Source organism: Cricetulus griseus, chromosome 6 (assembly GCF_003668045.3).
Source record: "Cricetulus griseus strain 17A/GY chromosome 6, alternate assembly CriGri-PICRH-1.0, whole genome shotgun sequence".
Lineage (NCBI taxonomy): Eukaryota > Metazoa > Chordata > Mammalia > Rodentia > Cricetidae > Cricetulus > Cricetulus griseus.
Window position 1 is genome coordinate 65696119 of NC_048599.1, and position 18954 is coordinate 65715072.

At 41.5% G+C, this 18954-nt stretch overlaps 1 protein-coding gene across 1 annotated transcript in view; it reads left to right on the forward strand.

Moving 5' to 3' along the window:
* Ryr3 (ryanodine receptor 3) overlaps positions 1-18954 on the forward strand; it is a 465461-nt gene that overhangs the window by 414486 nt on the left and 32021 nt on the right. The window contains 14 exon segments of the mRNA XM_035447052.1: positions 191-250; positions 3063-3194; positions 3691-3803; positions 7112-7208; positions 8974-9080; positions 9436-9487; positions 10368-10424; positions 11614-11713; positions 11862-11941; positions 14074-14150; positions 16909-16982; positions 17235-17252; positions 17665-17745; positions 18521-18609. Of these exon segments, the coding sequence (XP_035302943.1) occupies positions 191-250; positions 3063-3194; positions 3691-3803; positions 7112-7208; positions 8974-9080; positions 9436-9487; positions 10368-10424; positions 11614-11713; positions 11862-11941; positions 14074-14150; positions 16909-16982; positions 17235-17252; positions 17665-17745; positions 18521-18609 (1137 nt within the window).

Here is an 18954-nt window from a genome sequence, read left to right on the forward strand (position 1 = left end):
GAGGGAAGGTACATGCTTTGTAAAGCTGTTTGGGAGTCAGTAACTTGGGGTAAGTCTCCTTTACGTCTCTCCTTCTGTTCTTCTAAGAAAGATCCAGTTAACATGTGCACTGACCATCCGTACTTTCTGCACCCTACTTTTTGCGTTTCCACGGTGATCCCTAGGAATAAAATTTAGCATCTTTCCACAGAGGGACACTGATGAAGAGGTCAAGGAACATCTGCGGAATAACCTACACCTGCAGGAAAAGGTGATGCTTCCTCTCACAGGCTGCCCTGCTGGCTGCAGGACCCTTCCTCCTTACTCATGGTGTTTGTCTATCTGACTGTTAAGCTAGAGTCTTGCTGTGCAGCACAGCATAGCCTCAAAGTTGAGACCTTCCTGCCTCAGCCTCCCAAGTGCTAAGATTACAAATGTGTACCACCCAACACCTTTCTCATGTTTTAAAATGTATTCTAAGAACCGTTTAATTGCTACAAATGGGAAGCAAAGGCACAAAGACCAGGAGTTCAATGCCGATGTTGGTTATGGTAGCAAATGTGAGCACAGTCTGGGCTACAGAAAGCCTGGTCTTGTACTCGCGCGTGTGCACACACACACACACACACACACACACACACACACACACACAAAGATTAAGCTCTTTGGCTTTACCTTTAATTATTGTTTATTCCTTTGCTATGGCAAAGGCAAAGAGGCCTCTAATAAGTATATGTCACACTTTCCACTAAACGAACATTAGGCCATCACAGAGGGTGTTTGGATTAAGCCTCAAAATGTATTGACTGCAAGGTTTGCTGAACACGGAAAGAGGCACCGGGGAGAACATTTTGGTACCTGCCACTCTGGAGAGCTTTCGAAATTAAGTTTGTGTCATGAATTTAAAAAAAAAATAAGAAAATGAGAGCTAGAATTTAAAGACATCTTGAGATTTCTCTAATTCTTTAATTCTAAACAGCTCCATTTTCAAGGTACATTCTGCCCTAACATGAGAATGAAAAAAATAAAAGTACTGATTCTTTCTCCCTAAAATGTACAGCAATGGTGGATAAAATACTTAAGGAAAAAAGTAAACAACAAAAAAAAATCCTAATGGCCAAAAGATAAAACTCATAGCAGTGAGGGTGTTTGGGGGAGGTGGGGGTACCAGAGATGACCACTCAGATTCAGTGTATAGCCAATTGAAAGTCTTTATTCCAGCCAGTTAGGGCCACACCTGAATGTGTGGGGGACTTAGGTGCAGCCCCAAGTGTCCAGAACATGGATTTTAAAGGCAGAAGCCACATCCTGTCATCTTATTCTGAAGCTCCAGGGAGCTTTGCAAAAGCAAGCATTTTGAAGCAAACAGTTTTAACAGAAGCTAAGTGGTTAGCTGGAGGGGGTTCCTGCACAAACAGGCAGTTTAACACACACTAACATAAGTTAGCTAGGACATCCTGACCTTGGGTTCCTAGAATAGAGTTGAGTAGTTTTCCAAGGACTTCTTCGTCAAGGAGATCAAATTCAAGTTAAATCACAAATGGTTTCAGCAAGAATACAAGATGGAGGAGCCTCTGCACTGTCTTGCCCTGTCACAAGGGGAAGCCAGCCTCTGGGAGAGAAATCAGGTGCTCCAGTCAGAGGCAGGCCTTAGGGCTCTAGTGTAGCAACTTTAAATGAAGAGGAATATAGAGTTGATTGCCTATCCTGCCATAAACGCAGCATGTGAGGCTTGAGCAAAATTAGCTTCAAGCCAGAGAAACTCACTTATCTCCTTCAGAGACAACTATGAAACTACTTGGAGGGTCTCTACTTACTAAAATGTGGGTAGAAAGCAAGTAAACAAAACCAGCCCTGGAAATGGACTCCAAAGATGCAAAACGTGTAAGGAAATGCTCCAAGTGAGTAACACAAGCAATAAGGAACTAACGGAAAGGAACTTAAATACCAATAGAGTAAAAACTTTTAGTCAGACAATAATAGAATTCACAAAAAATAATAATAAACAGAATGTTCTTTAAAGGGAGGGAAATGGGTTTGACCAAAAGAAAATTGTATGAGAAATATACAAATAAATAGTCTTGAAATTTAAACTTTAATCTACAGGTGTAAGTTACAAGGTAGTCATTGCCAAATAGAAAATTGATAAATTGAAAGATTGCTTTCTAGAAATCTTCCAAAATGTAGCACAAAGAGATAAAGGGATGGAAATATTAAGTTCATACATAGCATCTGTATGTTGCAGAGTATAAGAAAGAAGGAGTGGGGCTGAAAAGATGGCCCAGCAGTTAGGAGCACCTGCTGCTCTTCCTGAAGGCTCAAGTTTGGCTTCCAGCACCCACATCAGGCAGCTCACCTGTGCTTGTAACTGCAACTCCAGGGAATCCAGCTGCTCTTCTGCCATCCACAAGCACCCAAACACACGTGTCATATACACAGAGTTAGACACACATACACAAATAAACATAACATAGTTTTTAAATATAAGAGGAAGAGAGGGAAGGGAAAGGGGAGGAAGGTGTGAGAGTCAAAGTTACATTTTAAGTTTTAATTACTAAGCCTAAGATATCCATGGAACAAAAATGTCTCTGATCTGCAAGCTCCTTGCTCAAGGACAGATAGTTCCTGAAATGCTGGAGGCTACTGTTTATGGGAAATAACAAGTCACATGTTTTCACTCCCCTAAACAAGTTTGCTTGAGGCATCTACACCTTTGTGCTTGGTCACATATAAGCAGGAGGTTCACAGGCTGGGGGTACATCAGGATGTATGCTTGCCACTGATCGGTCCTGATGGAAAATGCAATGAATTATGGGGTTTCCTTCTTAAGCCACTGCAAACTGTGATTCTGGGCCATTTCCCAGAAACCTGTGTATGGACCTGGCCAGAGCCCATCCACCTGGCCAGTATTCCATTAAAGCTTGCTTCAAATTTGGCTTTAATCTGTGGTGGTTGTCTTATTCTTGATCAGGAAAGGTATAATCAAATGAATCTTACTATATGGAACCCTGGTAGGACTGAAAGTCTTCCTTAGCATCAGGGATACAGAAACTGCTTATCTCATGGATATGCTTCAACTTCAGTCAGATGATCCAGCTGTGAAGTGGCAACTGAACCTCTACAAAGATGTTCTGAGGAATGAAGAACCTTCTAATCCAGAAAAGACAGTGGAGCGTGTGCAAAGGATCTCAGCCGCTCTCTTCCACCTGGAGCAGGTATGGAGGTTTGCAATGAGGAGTGAATAAGCAAGACTGCCCTGGAGGATGGAAAGTTCTTGCCTGCACTCAGCTCTCATTACAGGAGACCTCTTGAGGCAAAAGGCAACCATCAAAGTTTATTCCACATCTCCCCACATGTTACCTGTTGCCTCATAGCTATCGTCTCCTCAGCTTTCCCTTGTACTGTTTGACAAGTTCTTGCTATGAATTCAAAATAAGTTTTTTTTTCAGTTCTTTGCCATTTGTAAAACAACAATAAATGTCTAGTGGCATTTTGGGAAATAAAATACAAACAAACATAGGACCTTCACACAAGAGTGACTTACTGCTCAAATAAAAAAAAAAAAGAAAAGAAAGAGTGACTTACTGCTGGGGACATTTTTGCTAACTTGAGTTGCAAAACCAAAGTCATCCTAGAGTTAAAATGCCTGAGCTATTCAGTCTGCCACTCAGACCAGCCTACTGTGTGCCTGTTTATGTGATTTCTTCTTAGGTGGAACAGCCTTTGAGGTCCAAAAAGGCTGTATGGCACAAATTGTTGTCAAAGCAACGGAAACGGGCAGTGGTGGCCTGTTTCAGGATGGCTCCTCTCTACAATTTGCCCAGGTGGGTACTCCATCATAATTCTCTGGTGAGCCAGTGATAGGAATTGTCCTCCCGTAGCTGAGCTCTCTCTATGGTCCTTAAACTTGATCCTAACAATAGAAACCGGGGTCTGTGGCTCACGACACCTTGCAAACTAAATAGCAGAATGGTCTACTAAGCAATCAAGGTAAGTATGGAAGCAGGTGAGATTGCCTCATCCTGGGCCTTCACAGCCTCCTAGCACACAAGGAGGCTCTCTGCCTTTGCTGAGATAGGAGTCCTTTTGAGAACTTAAAGGCTTCTGGGAAAAGCGAGCTGTTTTCTAAAGTACCTTAGCCCAAATTCCATCATTTCCCTGCTTGGGCACTAAGTGACATGACAGAATTTATTATTCTTCAGCCTCCGCTGTAACTATAACCCAAGAATTCTTCAACACACTGTATTTACCATCAAGATGAAGAAAGGGGTAGCTAGTTGTGGTGACACATGCCTGTAACTCCAGCTCTCAGGAGGTGGAGGAGGTTCATGAATGTGAATTTAGCCTGGGCTACATAGCAAGTCCTTGTCTTAAAACAAAAAGAGGAAGAAAGGCTAGAGATACCCAAACAGGCTAGACAATGTATTTATTTTGTTCTTTTGTGCTTTGAAGTAAAAATTATGTGAAGTTTTTTACCTTTTTGGTTTTTTTTTTCTGCAAACTGTGTAGCATATCTTCTGTCAACATAAGGAAGAGAATCTGTGTTAGTCAGATTTCCATTACCACTGACTTAAAGAAAGGCTTATTCAAGTTCACAGTTTCAGAGGTTTTAGCCAGTGGTCAGTTGGTACCATTGTTCTTAGTCTATATTAAGGAAGATAATTATGGGAGTAAATGTGCAATAGAGCAAAGCTTCTCACCTACCAGAAAGAGGGGTAGAACAAGTCCCTAATATCCCCTTCAAGGGTGTGTCCCAGTGGCCTTGATCCTATTACTAGACCTCAGCTTCTAAAGGGTCTACCACCTCCCAGTAACATCAGAGACTGATGACCAGTCCTTCAATGCATGACCTTTGGAGGGCACTGAAGATCTACACCATAGTAATATCAGTAAGAACTAGGAGATGTACTGACTATTAGGACTGTCTCTGCATGTCTGGTGATAAGACAACTTCATCCTTCTCTAGTGAGGGCAGGTCTGTAATCTGTCTACAAAGCTGGTGACTGAATAACATCCTTTGATTTATCAATTCTCCAGTCTCTGAGAACAGCCTCACCTGGTCATGGAAAAACAACTGACTTAGACAAAAGCATTCTGAATCCTATACATCAGTATGTTTCCTTAGACTATGAGACCAGGCACCCTCCTGTGCTTGGCCTTTGCTTTCGTCAAATGGGGGGATCTTTTATCCATCATTTATCCTGTACCTTGCCTTGAACCATGCGAGTCTTCCTTTTTAGGGTCTTTGAAGATGGTAGAGAAAGCACAGTTTCTGAGATGTGCACTTGCTTCACAGGGCCTCTCCCACGAAACTATGTTTGCTTTATTTGGAGGGGAATGAAAAGTAGAATTTACAAGTAAAAAGATGAAAATGAAAGTCCAGCCATAGGTACAGGGGTTGGTGAAGTACTCACAGAAAAGAGAAGTTGATATCCATTTAAAATTGTAGAAATGTGTATAATTTTTATTTGTTTTCTTTTTAAAAGATTTATTTATTGTGTATAAAGTTTTCTGTCTGCAGAAGAGGACGCCAGATCTCATTAGAGATGATTGTGAGCCACCATGTGGTTGCTGGGAATTGAACTCAGTACCTCTGGAAGAACAGCCAGAACAGCCCTTAACCTCTGAGCCATCTCTCCATCCCCCTATTTGTTTTCTAGAAATAATGAAAACACCAGAAAGCATTCACCATTCTCTCTTGGTCACAGCTCCTGCCTGAGGATGTAGCATAAAGAACTCAACTCTAAAAACACCAGTCCAGGGCCCGGCCAGCCAGGCAGAAATTATCCCTCTCAAAAACAAGCATGTTTTAAAAAATGGTGTTGATACCATCCCTTCCTATCTGGGTATTCCTTTAGTATTCCCCCACCTATGTATGTCAGAATAAGTTCACAGAATCCCTGTAATAGGCATGGCGTCCTCAAGCCAGCTGCTATAGAACAGCTACCTGGGTTTTCTCTCTAGCATGAAGGATTGTGAGTCACTGTCATAACAACCAACTTACTGAGAAGACAATGGTGGAAGCAGCTCCTCCTCCCTACTTTTGTAATGGTCTAAGCTTCATGGAATCTTCCAGACTAAACGACTAGAGGGATTTATCTGATTATAGAGATGCTGTTTCTCTGGTGTTGGTGTTTAAAAGAAAACCCTGTATGCTTTTCTCCAGACACAAAATTAACAATTTCTTCCTGACCACCTTTCAACGTGTTTGGCTGGAAAAAGTTAATGAAAAAACTCAGTATGACAGACTAATACCCATTTTAATGGTAATGTAACCTGAAAGATACCAGCTCACCCTCTGCACACGCCTCTGTTCTTGGCCATGGTTTAATGTTCCCATAAGAATACACATTTGTACAATTTTTTTAGAAAGTAATATTCTGATTGGTCAGATTTTAATGGAAGACAGTAAGGTTTCGGTTCTACCAAAACACCAAACAGGACTTAATGGTCACTCTTGTCCTTTTCTTCATTCCCATCCCATCTTGATACTACCTTCACACTTAGCTGTGCTTCTTAAGTGGCTAACTTAAGTTAGCTATGGCTAACTTAACAGGAAGACACTCCTGGCTTACAGGAAGTGGTATGAGCCAGACAGTAGAGCACAGCCAGGATCCCAGAGCCACACAGAAGGCATGATCATAGCACGGCGTGCTCAAGTCTTCTTGCCTTCCTAAGTAACCACTGGAATACCTTGCTGAGGTGTTCTTTGGATTGGAGAAGGTAGGAAAGCTGAAGTTAAGGGCTTACAGTTTGTCTGACACTAAGATACAACATGATTTCAATTGTATCACCTGGACAGAGGACTAGTCTAAAGAAATGACTAAACTGCCATCTGAAGCAAATATTTTCAGACTTGGTCTAATCAGCTATTTCTCACTAGAATGTCAATGTGATAAAACCAAGTAAAACTAAATGGGGATGGTGTGTCTTGCTCTGGCTATGGTTCCTGGAAGGAGCTCCAGTATTTATAAGTTACCTAGTTACAGTGTAAATGTGGCTACTGACTGCCCTGACCAATCAGAAAATGAGAATTGTACAAAAAGTCTGTCCTGCCTACTAACCACTAACCACCAAACTAAAATAATGAGCCCACTGACTCTCCTGACCCCCCTCTCACCCTTCCACTCAGGCACCGCTCTATTAACCTCTTCCTCCATGGCTATCAGAGATTTTGGATAGAAACAGAGGCATATTCCTTTGAAGAGAAACTAGTACAGGATTTGGCTGTAAGTACCAAACAAACTGGGAACAGACACGGGTGTGAATGGATTGATTTTTGTATCTGTGTTTGTGTATGTGGTGAAAGTCATGCATTCACAGAGAATGTGTGTGGTGTATCAACCTGAAAAGAACTAACTAAATTCTGAGGGTGATTCTGCCATTGGTCCTAAGAGCCAGAGGATGGAATTTCAATTAGAGGTGCTAATAATGTCCTCACCCCTATCTCTATCATCATTAACAACTAATGTTTCTTAAAAGTGCACAGCTATGCCATGGGGAGTTCGTGCCAAGTTAAGTTTTGAGCACCATTGGTTGCAGAAGGCCTGCTGTCCTGCTTACCCTCTGCTAAAGCCCCACATCCATAACAATAGTTCTGCTTTTGGGAAGGTGCATCTAAATAATCCTCTTTCCTGTACCTCTCTTCTGGGTCCATCCTTCAAAATTCTGTCATGCACTCTCTCTAACAGACATCATACTCTAAGACCACTCAAAGTGGAACACAAAGGAGTAGCCTCATCCCATCTTGGGGGAAAATAAGCCCTCCCTCCCTCTTCTCTGGCCAGTGTGTGGTTCTCTTTTCTCCTTACCACTCCAGTTTCTCGTTTTCTATTTTCACTCTCTCTCTGCACCAAGCTTACATTGTTTCTCATTCATTCTTTTCTGTCTCTTTTTCTCTTTGCACTGTCATTTTGTCTTGGCCCTTTCCCTCCCTTTTTTTTTCTTCTTTTCCTTCCCTTTGTTTTTAGGTCCCTTACTTTCCCCACACGCTCCTGTTGTGGTTTCCCACTTTCCTGATTGGTGTGAAGCTGGCAGCAAGCAGCATTTTAGCCCTCTTCTGCCAAACCATTCACACAGCCTGTGTAGTTTCACCAATTCATCAAGTACATCCAGCCTGCTGACTTGGCCTCTGCCAGAAAATTTCACTGTTGCCACTAACATCAGCTGCTGTTTCCCTTTCTATAAAAACAGAGAAGTGACTTGGTAAGAGGAGAGCAAATTTTAGGAAATAAGCTAAAACAAAGAGACACATTTTTATTAGGATAAATCTAAACTAATACTATGGTTTTGAATTGGTCCCACTTATTATAGTATTGAAATTAAGTCTGATAAACTTATCAAGTCATGTTCATGCCCTGATTTTATATTCTTGTATCTATCAATAAACATTGTGATACTTGAAAAAAAATGAAAATAATACAACTGGACCCCAAGACTCGTGAATTTTGTCTCACCTCTATCTCAAGCCTGCTCTCCAGAAGAAATTATGTGTATTATCTAGAGGGACTCAGTTAAGCGACAGCAGGATTTCCCTCCTGAACTGGGGTGCCCACAGCTTGCATGAGTGTTGATTGGAGTCAATAGCTCATTCCCTGTGGTCAGCCATTTGCTTTCTTTTATTTCATTTAATTTAAAATTGGAATGTGTCTTTGATTGGCTGGGGGAAATATATATGTCTATACCAACCTTGCATCCTCAGGACCCTACCCTGTGTATCTGTCTATACCAACCTTGCATCCTCAGGACCCCTACCCTGTGTATCTGTCTACACCAACCTTGCATCCTCAAGACTCCTACCCTGTGTATCCATCTACACCAACCATGCATCCTCAAGACTCTGACCCTGAAATAAGCATCTGGCAGAGGCTTCCTTTCTCTGCTCTCAGTCTGATGCCATCCATGCCTTGCGCTTTGCCTTCTCTTTATTCGCATGCAGTTGTATGGTACATGCAGGGATCTATGCCTCAAATGTGTCTATGTTGCTCTGTGTAGAAATCTCCCAAGGTTGAAGAGGATGAAGAGGAAGAGACAGAAAAGCAGCCTGACCCACTTCATCAAATCATTCTGCATTTTAGCCGCAATGCACTGACAGAGAGGAGGTCAGCATCACCATGGTGTTCTTCCCACAGGCCGGGGATAGTACTCAATCATTTCTGCCCTTCCATGGTCAGCAGGGGGAGGGCAGAAGGGATTTCAGAACAGACAGGCTCTATTTATGGCCACCAGGAAATGCCCACAGGACAGGCTTCTCATCATAATATGAGACAGACTAAAAATGAAACAGCCAAAAATTTACTCCTAAAGTCCATGTCAAGCCAATGCTGGCTCAGCTTTTAAGAGTCCAAGATTCTAATTAGTTCACTCGTGCATTTCACTTGGAATTTACATGTTTTTTAGTAATTTTTTGTTGACTCCAGAACATAGCCTGATAAATATTTTCTCTGTTATTTCCAGCAAATTGGAAGATGACCCTTTGTATACCTCCTATTCCAGCATGATGGCCAAGGTACAGCTGGGTTCTCACACTTCATCACAGTCTGTCTATCTTTTGACCTCTTGGGGCAAATCAAATTGTCACGAGAGCAAGAAGGCTGGGGCTTGGTCATGACACAGGTTCTAGGCATCACACAACTCTTGCACCATAAGTATGATACCATGAGACTTTGTAGAAATAGTAGTAGCTGGTAGCTGGATTCACAGTCCAGTTCTAAGGTTTATTAAATAGGGCCTAAGCACAAAGACTGTCTCTTCATCTTCAGTTAGTGACCAGGAGAGGCCAGGGACTTTGGTCTGCATGCAGATGAGAGACACAAACTTGACACTAGAAAAAGGTTCCAGTGTCCTACAGGAGCCACAATGACTAGAAGAATGCCATCAAGAAGTTCAACAAACTGTAGAATACTGAATATACATAAGGAAACTGTCCTCAGAAAAACATTCAAGAAGGAGGAGATTCCTATTGCTTTGTTCTGTTGTGTCTCATGGCCATAGTACAAAGTGACAAGGGTTTATAATTACTGTCACAGCCCTGGTATCTGTCTTAACAGGGACAACTCCTTGATTCCTTGGTTCTCATTTACATCAGAACTTTTTTAGGGAAGGGAATTCATATCTGTGCTTAAAACGGGTCTCTGTTGGATGTGTGAGCTCTGTGTTCTCCTTTCTTGTTCCTTAAGCCCTTGGTGACTGCAGAAATGGCATTTAAAGTAGAATATTGCCCTGCAGTGACCAAAATGTTCCTGGCTTTTCAAGGTGCTGAGGTCCTGAGGCATCTGTGAATGATAGTCTGTCCCGTGACCTTGCAAAATATCATAGGAGAGCCATGCTCATTAGACTACTATAACTTGACTTTCTGTCTCCTCCTTTCCCTGCTCCATGGAATCCAGAGTTGTCAGAGTGGTGAGGATGAAGAGGAAGAGGAAGATAAGGAAAAAACATTTGAAGTGAGTTTCCATAAAGATATTAGAACCAGGGTCCTTGCAGGCCAATAGACTGGGCTTCAGAATGGTGACTGCCATTTGCCTATGAGGTTCAATGTACTACTGTGTCCTAGTCAGCAAGTCTAGCCATGGCTCTGGTATCTACCTGTGTGATTGACAAAACCTGTTCATCAGCAGTATCCACTCCCAACTAGGTTGGTTCTGATGAGAAATGGTCTACTTCCCAGTTCCTGTAGTTACCAGCTGTAGAAGGACAAATTTAAGCAACCAAAAGTGAAAAATCAAGGACATTGGGACGATCTATACTGTTCTATCAATACAAGTTGACAGTAGTTTTTATTTCAAGGCAGTACAGAAGCCCAAAACTCCTAAATTGCACAATTTTAGGTTCCTGTGTTCTTTGATAGGCAAAACACCCAAAAATATAATAAAAGTGAATGCAGGTAATTACAGTTCTGGTAACCAGCTCCATCAGAACATGTCTGCAGTCTAAATATGGGGACATTTCTTAAATTCAGACAAATATATTCAGGTGGTCCTTCAAACATGTTCCCTGTATTGAAAACATTGAAAACAAACATATTTAAATCCTGGCTTACAAGGAATTGCATGCTAGGAGATGGAAAAGCTAGAGCCCTGGAGGCAGCCAAGAAAGAACTTTTCTCCAGGAGAAAGACTTACAGCTTAGCTTGCCAGGTGGCCTTGCAGGAGAGACCGGAGCTAAGACAGTGGTGATAAACTTGACCTTTACTGCTTAGTTATCTGTGTAAACCCTACCTTCATGTTAGGACCCTGAAGATGAAGACTGAGAGTGTTTGCTGGATCTTTCTGCTCCTCTTACCTAAGTGGTCATATTGAATAAATCTCCTTTTTCTGCTCTTTTAAAATAATAATAACAATAATAATTTGCTTTATAATATCAAAGGTGAAAACACTATGTTACCTACCAGCATAAAGAGTGTAAAATCCATCATTAAAGAGTGAAGGAATTATAGTAGATCCTTTGGGGATGCTAGGTTATGACTGGAAATAAGATTTAGAGGTTTGCTTTATCCAAAATTATATGCATTTCCTTTCTTAGGCTATGAAAGACTCATTCTTAGCATACCTCAATGGGAACATGGGCAGAATATGGGAATGGGGACCCTGGAGGGGCTGAGAGCAAATCTTTCTGTATGGCTTCTTTTTCTAGGAGAAGGAGATGGAGAAGCAGAAAACATTGTATCAGCAAGCACGCTTGCATGAGCGTGGTGCCGCAGAGATGGTCCTTCAGATGATAAGTGCCAGTAAAGGTGATGTCCCCATTTCTAGGTAGATCCTGGGTGACTATCACAGAGCTAACACACCATGACCTAAAGTCACATTACAAGCCTGGAGAGAGCCCAGGAGGTATACTTTACCACCTTCCTTGGTGATTCAATCAAATCTTCACCCTGACAGGTGAGATGAGCCCCATGGTGGTTGAGACACTGAAGCTGGGGATTGCCATTCTCAATGGAGGCAATGCTGGCGTGCAGCAGGTAATGCATCGGCAAGGAGTTCTGGGGTCCTTCCATTTGACAGTTCTCACTGAAGAGGTTTCATTTGTTCCAAGAGGGCCACTCACAGTTATTTGACTGATGTTTGTCTTTATTGGCCAATTATGTTAGAGTAGCTGGGAACACAGATAAAAAACAACCACTGGGAGTCTGCATGCAAGTGTGTACTTAATAAAGAGGTTTTGACCTGGGGTTAAAGGAACAAGAAACTGCATTTTCCCTCAGATTTTCCTGCAGAACTGTAAATACTCAGGATGTTTCTGAAGCCTCTGGTGTTTGTTTCAGCCCTTTAACCTGTGAGCTGTTTTACCATGAGAAACCACGAGTCAGTCACATACCTGTTATTCATTCACTTACTCCCTATTTGTTAAACAGTTAGTTACCGATTGCTGGTGATGCCGGGTTCTGCTGTAAAGGCTGAAGCTATTACAGTGAGCAATGCAAATAAAGTACTCAATTGAGATGCTCAAGCTGGAGGATTTTGAGTTCATGACCAGCTCAGGCTACATAGTGAATGTGACTCTGTCTCATAAACCCCATGGTCAGAGATACAGCTCAGTGACAACGCACTTGCTTTACATGAACAAGGCCCTGTATTCAATTTCCCAGACCACAAAATAAAATAGCAAAACCTCCTACCTCCCTGATTACATTCTATTGAGCATAAAACAAGACAGTCATTATTCAGACAGCTGCTAGTCATTCAGTGTCTGAATTGCAGCTGGTTTAAGAAGGTAGGCATGCATGAGTGGTTCTCAGCCTGTGGGTCATGACCCTTTTAGCAAACTTCTTTCTCCAACAATATTTACATTATCATTCATAATAGTAGCAAAATCACAGTTATGAGGTGGCAATGAAAATGACTATGGTTGCGGGGGCGGGGGTCAACATGACATGAGGAACTGTATTAAGAGTCACAGCATTAGGAAGGTTGAGAAACACTGAGACCTGAGGCATCTCCATGCACAAGAAAGTGAGTTCAAACGGAACTTTAATATTCATAAAGGTATGTCCCAGAGCCTTTGCAAGTCTCTGAATTCAGAGCTACCTTATATATGCTTTCTTAGTCTTTAAAACTTCCCAAGCAAATTTCTCATTAAGAATTGTCTTTTGCTTTATGACATACTTTCTTCTTTCTTCCACTACCACATATGAGCTAACTAACTTTCAGTAAGGTTGTTTTTTTTTTTTAATATATAAAAATTTTCCATCACACAGAATCCCTCCTTTTAAAAACTGAGACCATAGAAAACAAAGTAAAAACGTTTGTGCTTCCCACCATGCCCATTGCTGTCTGAGCTCTTATTCCTATGAACAATACTCATAGAAGGAGCAGTTGCGACTATACCTCAGCAACAATAAACATTAAGACATCACCATCCTGATACCCATTTACAAAATGATAAAAGACTTCAAACAAGAAATCCATAAATGACAAAGTCTACTAGTCTGTGCCAAAATAGCAAAACTGATAAGCCTTTATATAACAGAACCTGACTCCCCAAGTAGATGGTTTGGCTCATGTACACTTTTTTCTTTAATTGTTATTGTTATATGTGTGCATTCATATAAGCATATAAATACTACCTGCTAAGTCTATTTAGTGTTGCCCAAATGTATGCTTTTAGGGCTGATCACTTGGTATTGGATCACCTATCAAGGGATTCATCCTTGGGAAAGATTGATTCCTCCTCATTATTTGCCTATAGTCATTAATTGTCTGTTGATCTTCATCTAGGGATAGGACGTTCTGAGATTTCCCCCAAACAGATTGGCATATCATCTGGTAGTAATATTGTTCAGGCCTTGTTTAGGTAGTCTATTGTTGGCATGTCATTGGTGGAGCTTCCCAGTACTATAGAGAAGACAGTTTCTCAGCTAACATCCTGGTCCCCTTTCTCTTGCAGTATTCTGGCCTCTTCTTGGATATTCCCTGAGCCTTGGTGTAGAGGTTATATTTTCTTAACTACACCAGTAATTCTGATGTGTATCCCTGAGTCTGCTTTTGTGTGCTTCTGTGGCAGGGGATTTGCCATTTCCCCGTCAGAGTTAGGAAGATCACCAGTTGTGACATAGTTTTCATTGCTTTCCTCTAAACTGTGTCTCCTTTGCAGAAAATGCTAGATTACTTAAAAGAGAAAAAAGATGCTGGATTCTTTCAAAGCCTTTCTGGTCTCATGCAGTCTTGCAGGTAAGTATGGGGAAACCACTCAGCATTCTTAAAAACAATTAAAGAGGAAGGGGTACAGAAAGAGGTATACAAAAATCAGCTATCTTACCATGAAATTGTTGAGAAGATTCAGCAGATACCTACCTTAAAATCCTAGAGAGTGGATATTGTTCCCTGGCCTTCAGGATTACATTCAAACAACATTAAGAGAAGAAATAATCCTCCTCCGCCACAAACATCATTTGCTGTGCTGTAGTCTATCCCTTCCCACCCTCCCCTTTCCTTTCCTCCCTTCCCCTCCTTCTCTCCCTCTCCCTCCCTCTGTCACTCTCTCCCTCCTTCCTTCCTATGTTAGTTTTCCTCAAACATGCATATCTCCAAAGTGGAGCCAAATAAATACCAGCAACGAGGAGGAATACCTCACTCTGACTAAAGGTTGCTTTCTTTCAACCCATGAGACAACTTGTAATCTTTCCCCCTAACAATCCTTTGAGGTTGGATGGGTACTTGGTAAGCATACACTCTGATACATCCATTTTGACAGAGGTCTATTCCGGCATGGGAACAAAATTTTGATACAGACTAAAAAGCAAAGCATCAAATTATTGGTGGATCTTACCATTTGTAAACTGTCCATCATGGTTGAACCCACTTTTGAATAAATATCCAAAAGTCCCAAGGCCACCATACTAGCTCATTTTTCACACGAGCTAATATTCTAAGAAAAGTATTGGAAACCGAAGTTACAATTACTTAACTCATTTGCTTCCAACTATCAGGACTTAAGATAGAACATGACGTCTTCCATTTAAACATTTGGAGGATAAACATCCTTTCAGTAGACTCCATAATCTTGTCAACCTTAATTGTGCCCTGAGGCAACAAGGAGACTATCTGAGCTGTAGCATAATCCCTTGTTCTTAGCACTCTCTCTCTCTCTCTTTCTCCATATATATGTATATGGTATATGTGTGTGTGTATGTATGTAGTATGTATGTATGTATGTATGTATGTATGTATGTATGTATGTATGTTGCACTACAGTCTATTAGTTTATTGTCTCTCCCAGGAAAAGAAAACATAATATTTCCAGGCCTGAGTCACTGAAGGAAGAGTGGCTCCCATGGTATCAGGGATGGCAAAATCAAGACCACTGAGTTGTACTTTGCTCATGAAGCCTCCATTAGGTCTCTAAAAGTTCTCTCAGCATGCTGCAGCACTCCATACTGATAACTTGTTTATACCTCATTTATGATGATAGCACAGAGGGACAAGTGACATACACTTAATTGCCGGATGACCCATCACAGAAGTTTTAAGGCACTTTAACGGGTTTGATTATTACACAAATAATACATATCTGTAAAATACGTAAGCAGTAGGAAAATGCAAACATTCAACATGGGTGTTTAGGGATTAAAATGAAACTTAGAATGCATGGCACCGACTCAAAAGCAAAACTTCAAAGCAATGACATCCAAATGTCCGTACCTATATTCTCCTCCCCACCTGCCCCATCCCCCAACCCAGCACAGCAAAATCCAAATAGCAAAATAGCAGGATAATTTGGGGTTTTTAAGCACACCTACTTTATCTCACAGGCTGGGATGGGGAAACAACAAACTAGAGTGTGGAGAGATGTCAGAGGATATTTCCTCTTATTAGAGCCCTCGTAGCTTTTGCAGAGGACCCAGGTACTGTTCCCAGCACCCACCATGGTGGCTCACAACATTCCATAAGCTCCAGTTCCAGGGGGTCTCACAGCCTCTTCTCACTTCCATGGGCACCAGGCATTTACATGGTACATGCCAGTAAAACTCGTACACAAAAATAAACATTTTTTTAAAAACTTAAAAAGAAAAACAACAAATGGAATAAGAGAAAACTTGCTGTTTTCTGGTTAAAATTCCCCCCAAGTTTCAGATAAGTCATGACTCTCCAAAATGGAAAAACTAGGAATGCCAGTATCTCTCCAGCCTACAATCATGTCCTCTGAACACCAGCAGAATTAAGGCTAATGTTAGGACACAGGCTCGGCTGTGCATGTCCCTAAGAGCAATACCTTTGTAAACTTTTTGCTCCAAGACACTTTTCAGACCAGAGAAGAAATTAAACTGTTAGGAAAAAACAGAAGAATGCTTACCTGGAAGTCATCCAATCCCACAGTGTTCTCATTCCCAGCCCAAGTGGTTGTACTGGAGCTTCTTGCCTCAGCAAAACTTGACTGTAACCAGGGATGTGGGAGAAAAATGAGAACAAAACAATTGCCAACTTTTCACAAATTTGGGAATACCATTGCACAGAAGGCTTAATCTTAGCTGCTAATGCCTTTTGAACAACAAAGGAACCACAAAAGGGTGTGGCTTTTGACGTCTTCAGTTTCTAACTCTCCTCCAATCCTCATCCTAGACACTAGGGACCACAATTCCCTGTGATCTTTAGAGAAAGTAGCTGGGCAGGAGGTGAGCATTGAGTGTAGTTTAAGAAATCTCAGAAACAACTCATTTCTTCCTGATTTGGGAAGGCTTTCTCAATCTTCACCCATAAGAAAGGACTCAGATTGAACAACGATCATCACTTCTCTGTACATATGACAAGGTCTTTGAGCTGTCACATCCATAAACCACAGTGCTTGGCACAGGCTTCCTTAATCATGCTGGTATGTGTTGGTCTGTTTATGATAATAAAGAGACAAAATATTCTTTGTAAATACATTAACTAAAAATCTATTTCCCAGTGTGTTTAGCCCTGAACCTTGTTTTCTTTTGTCAATTAAAAGTGTCCTTGATTTGAATGCATTTGAGAGGCAGAATAAAGCTGAAGGCCTGGGAATGGTTACAGAAGAAGGAACACGTAAGTAGTTAATGAATGCCAAGGTCATCCCCTTTCTGGTTGAAATCTCAACTCTTTCTGATCAGAGCCTTTGCATGCAATTTCTTGGTCTGTAAAGACATGCTCCATTTGAGCAAAACTTTTCTATCTGCAGTTGCTAAGGCCAGCATCTGGGCTGGATGTGTTCATAGAGATAGCTGTAATTGAAGAAAGTTTGTTACAGTATTTGTGGGTTTCTTACTTTGTATTTTCTCTTTTTCCTCTTATCACCAGTCATTGTTCGTGAGCGTGGTAAGTGGGAGTCTCTAGCCTGAGTGCCTACCATGTGTGCAAATCCTAAGAGATTGGATTTAATTGCTTTGGACAGACACATCTTAGGTTTGGTGGTTGCATGTCAATTTTAACCCAGCAGTTTGGTGCTTAATTAAAGAAGTGCCTTCCATCTGTAAAGCATGGGTTACAGATGGGCTGTGAGCCACTGGCTGCTGTTGTCCTAGTTCTTATTACATGATATGTCTTGGAGCTAAACAATTTACTGTTTGGGCTGTGTACTTTGCAGCCTGGCCTCTCAATTAGTTGGGCTTATCAACATTAGTCCAAAGCCCCATTTCCAAACCTTTTGTCATTTTTGAATCATTTGCATTAGAAAGTGTTCCTTGTTGAGAAGCCATGCAGATGCTGATGTGTATGTTATGTTTTCAAGGTGAAAAGGTACTCCAGAATGATGAGTTCACACAGGATCTCTTTAGATTTCTACAGTTGCTTTGTGAAGGACATAACAGTGGTGAGTGGAAACAACTGACTTGTCAAGGGAAAACAGCATTTGTGTGCACAATTCTCTTTCAGTTCAGAGGACTCCACTTGATTCAAATAGTTGCTTTCTGTCCTAGTTACTGGTCTATGACTATGAAGAGACAACATGACCCAGGAAACTCTTATTTTGGGGCTTGCTTAAAGTTTTAGAGGGTTGGTTCATGATCATCATGGTGGGAAACAGACAGACATGGCACTGGAGCAGTAGCTGAGAGCTTTACATCCTGATGCACAGACAGAACAACACCGGGCCTGGCATGGGCTTTTAAAACTTCAAAGCCTACTCCCAGAGACATACCTCCTCCAACAAAGCCACACCTCCTCCAAAAAGGCCACATCTCCTAATCCTTCCCAAACAGTTCCACTAACTGGTCACCAAGCATTCAAACATATGAGTCTATGAGGGTGGGGCATTCTCATTCAAACCACCACACTATCCAAGTTCATCTAGTCCTTAATAAGAAAGTCTATATGAAATGACTTATGGCTGCTATTATTTAGTGTCACCAAGGCTAAACCACTCCCAGAATCACCAGCCCTTTCAAATCACCTCTTGTATCTCATCTTGTTTTAGGTGTCACAAGGTTGTCAGGGCTCAGAATAGAACAGGATCTGTGAGGCTCCAAATATATTATCTGTGTGAGTCTTGCCACATAGTATGCCACATCTGAGCTCAGCTAAGAGGGTATCCCTGGCTCCCTTTGGTATAACGGGCCTACATCCTGACCCAGCACTGATATTCTCAGACTTTCAGAATTTCCTGAGAACTCAGATGGGCAACACCACCACTGTGAACATCATAATCAGCACTGTGGACTACCTTCTGCGTCTGCAGGTGAGTTGGAACCATAGGTCATGGTACATGCCATCTACAGTTACATAAGTTAGCAACAGCTAAGCAGAACAGGGAGGCCCAGAATACAGATGTTCCTCAATGGAACTATATCCTGATAAACCAGCCATATGCTGGAGATTCATTTCATGTACCTCAATGCTGAGTGTCATCGTTTAATGAGATGATACAGTATAGTATTTTGGTGGTTTACTCTTGACATTGTGTGGCTGACCTTGGGCTCTCATTCATGACTCCTGACTACATTATGAGAGAACATGACACCATAAGTAGGTAGCTGAAAAAACAATACTCAGAATTTCAAGTACAATTTCAACTGAATCTGTG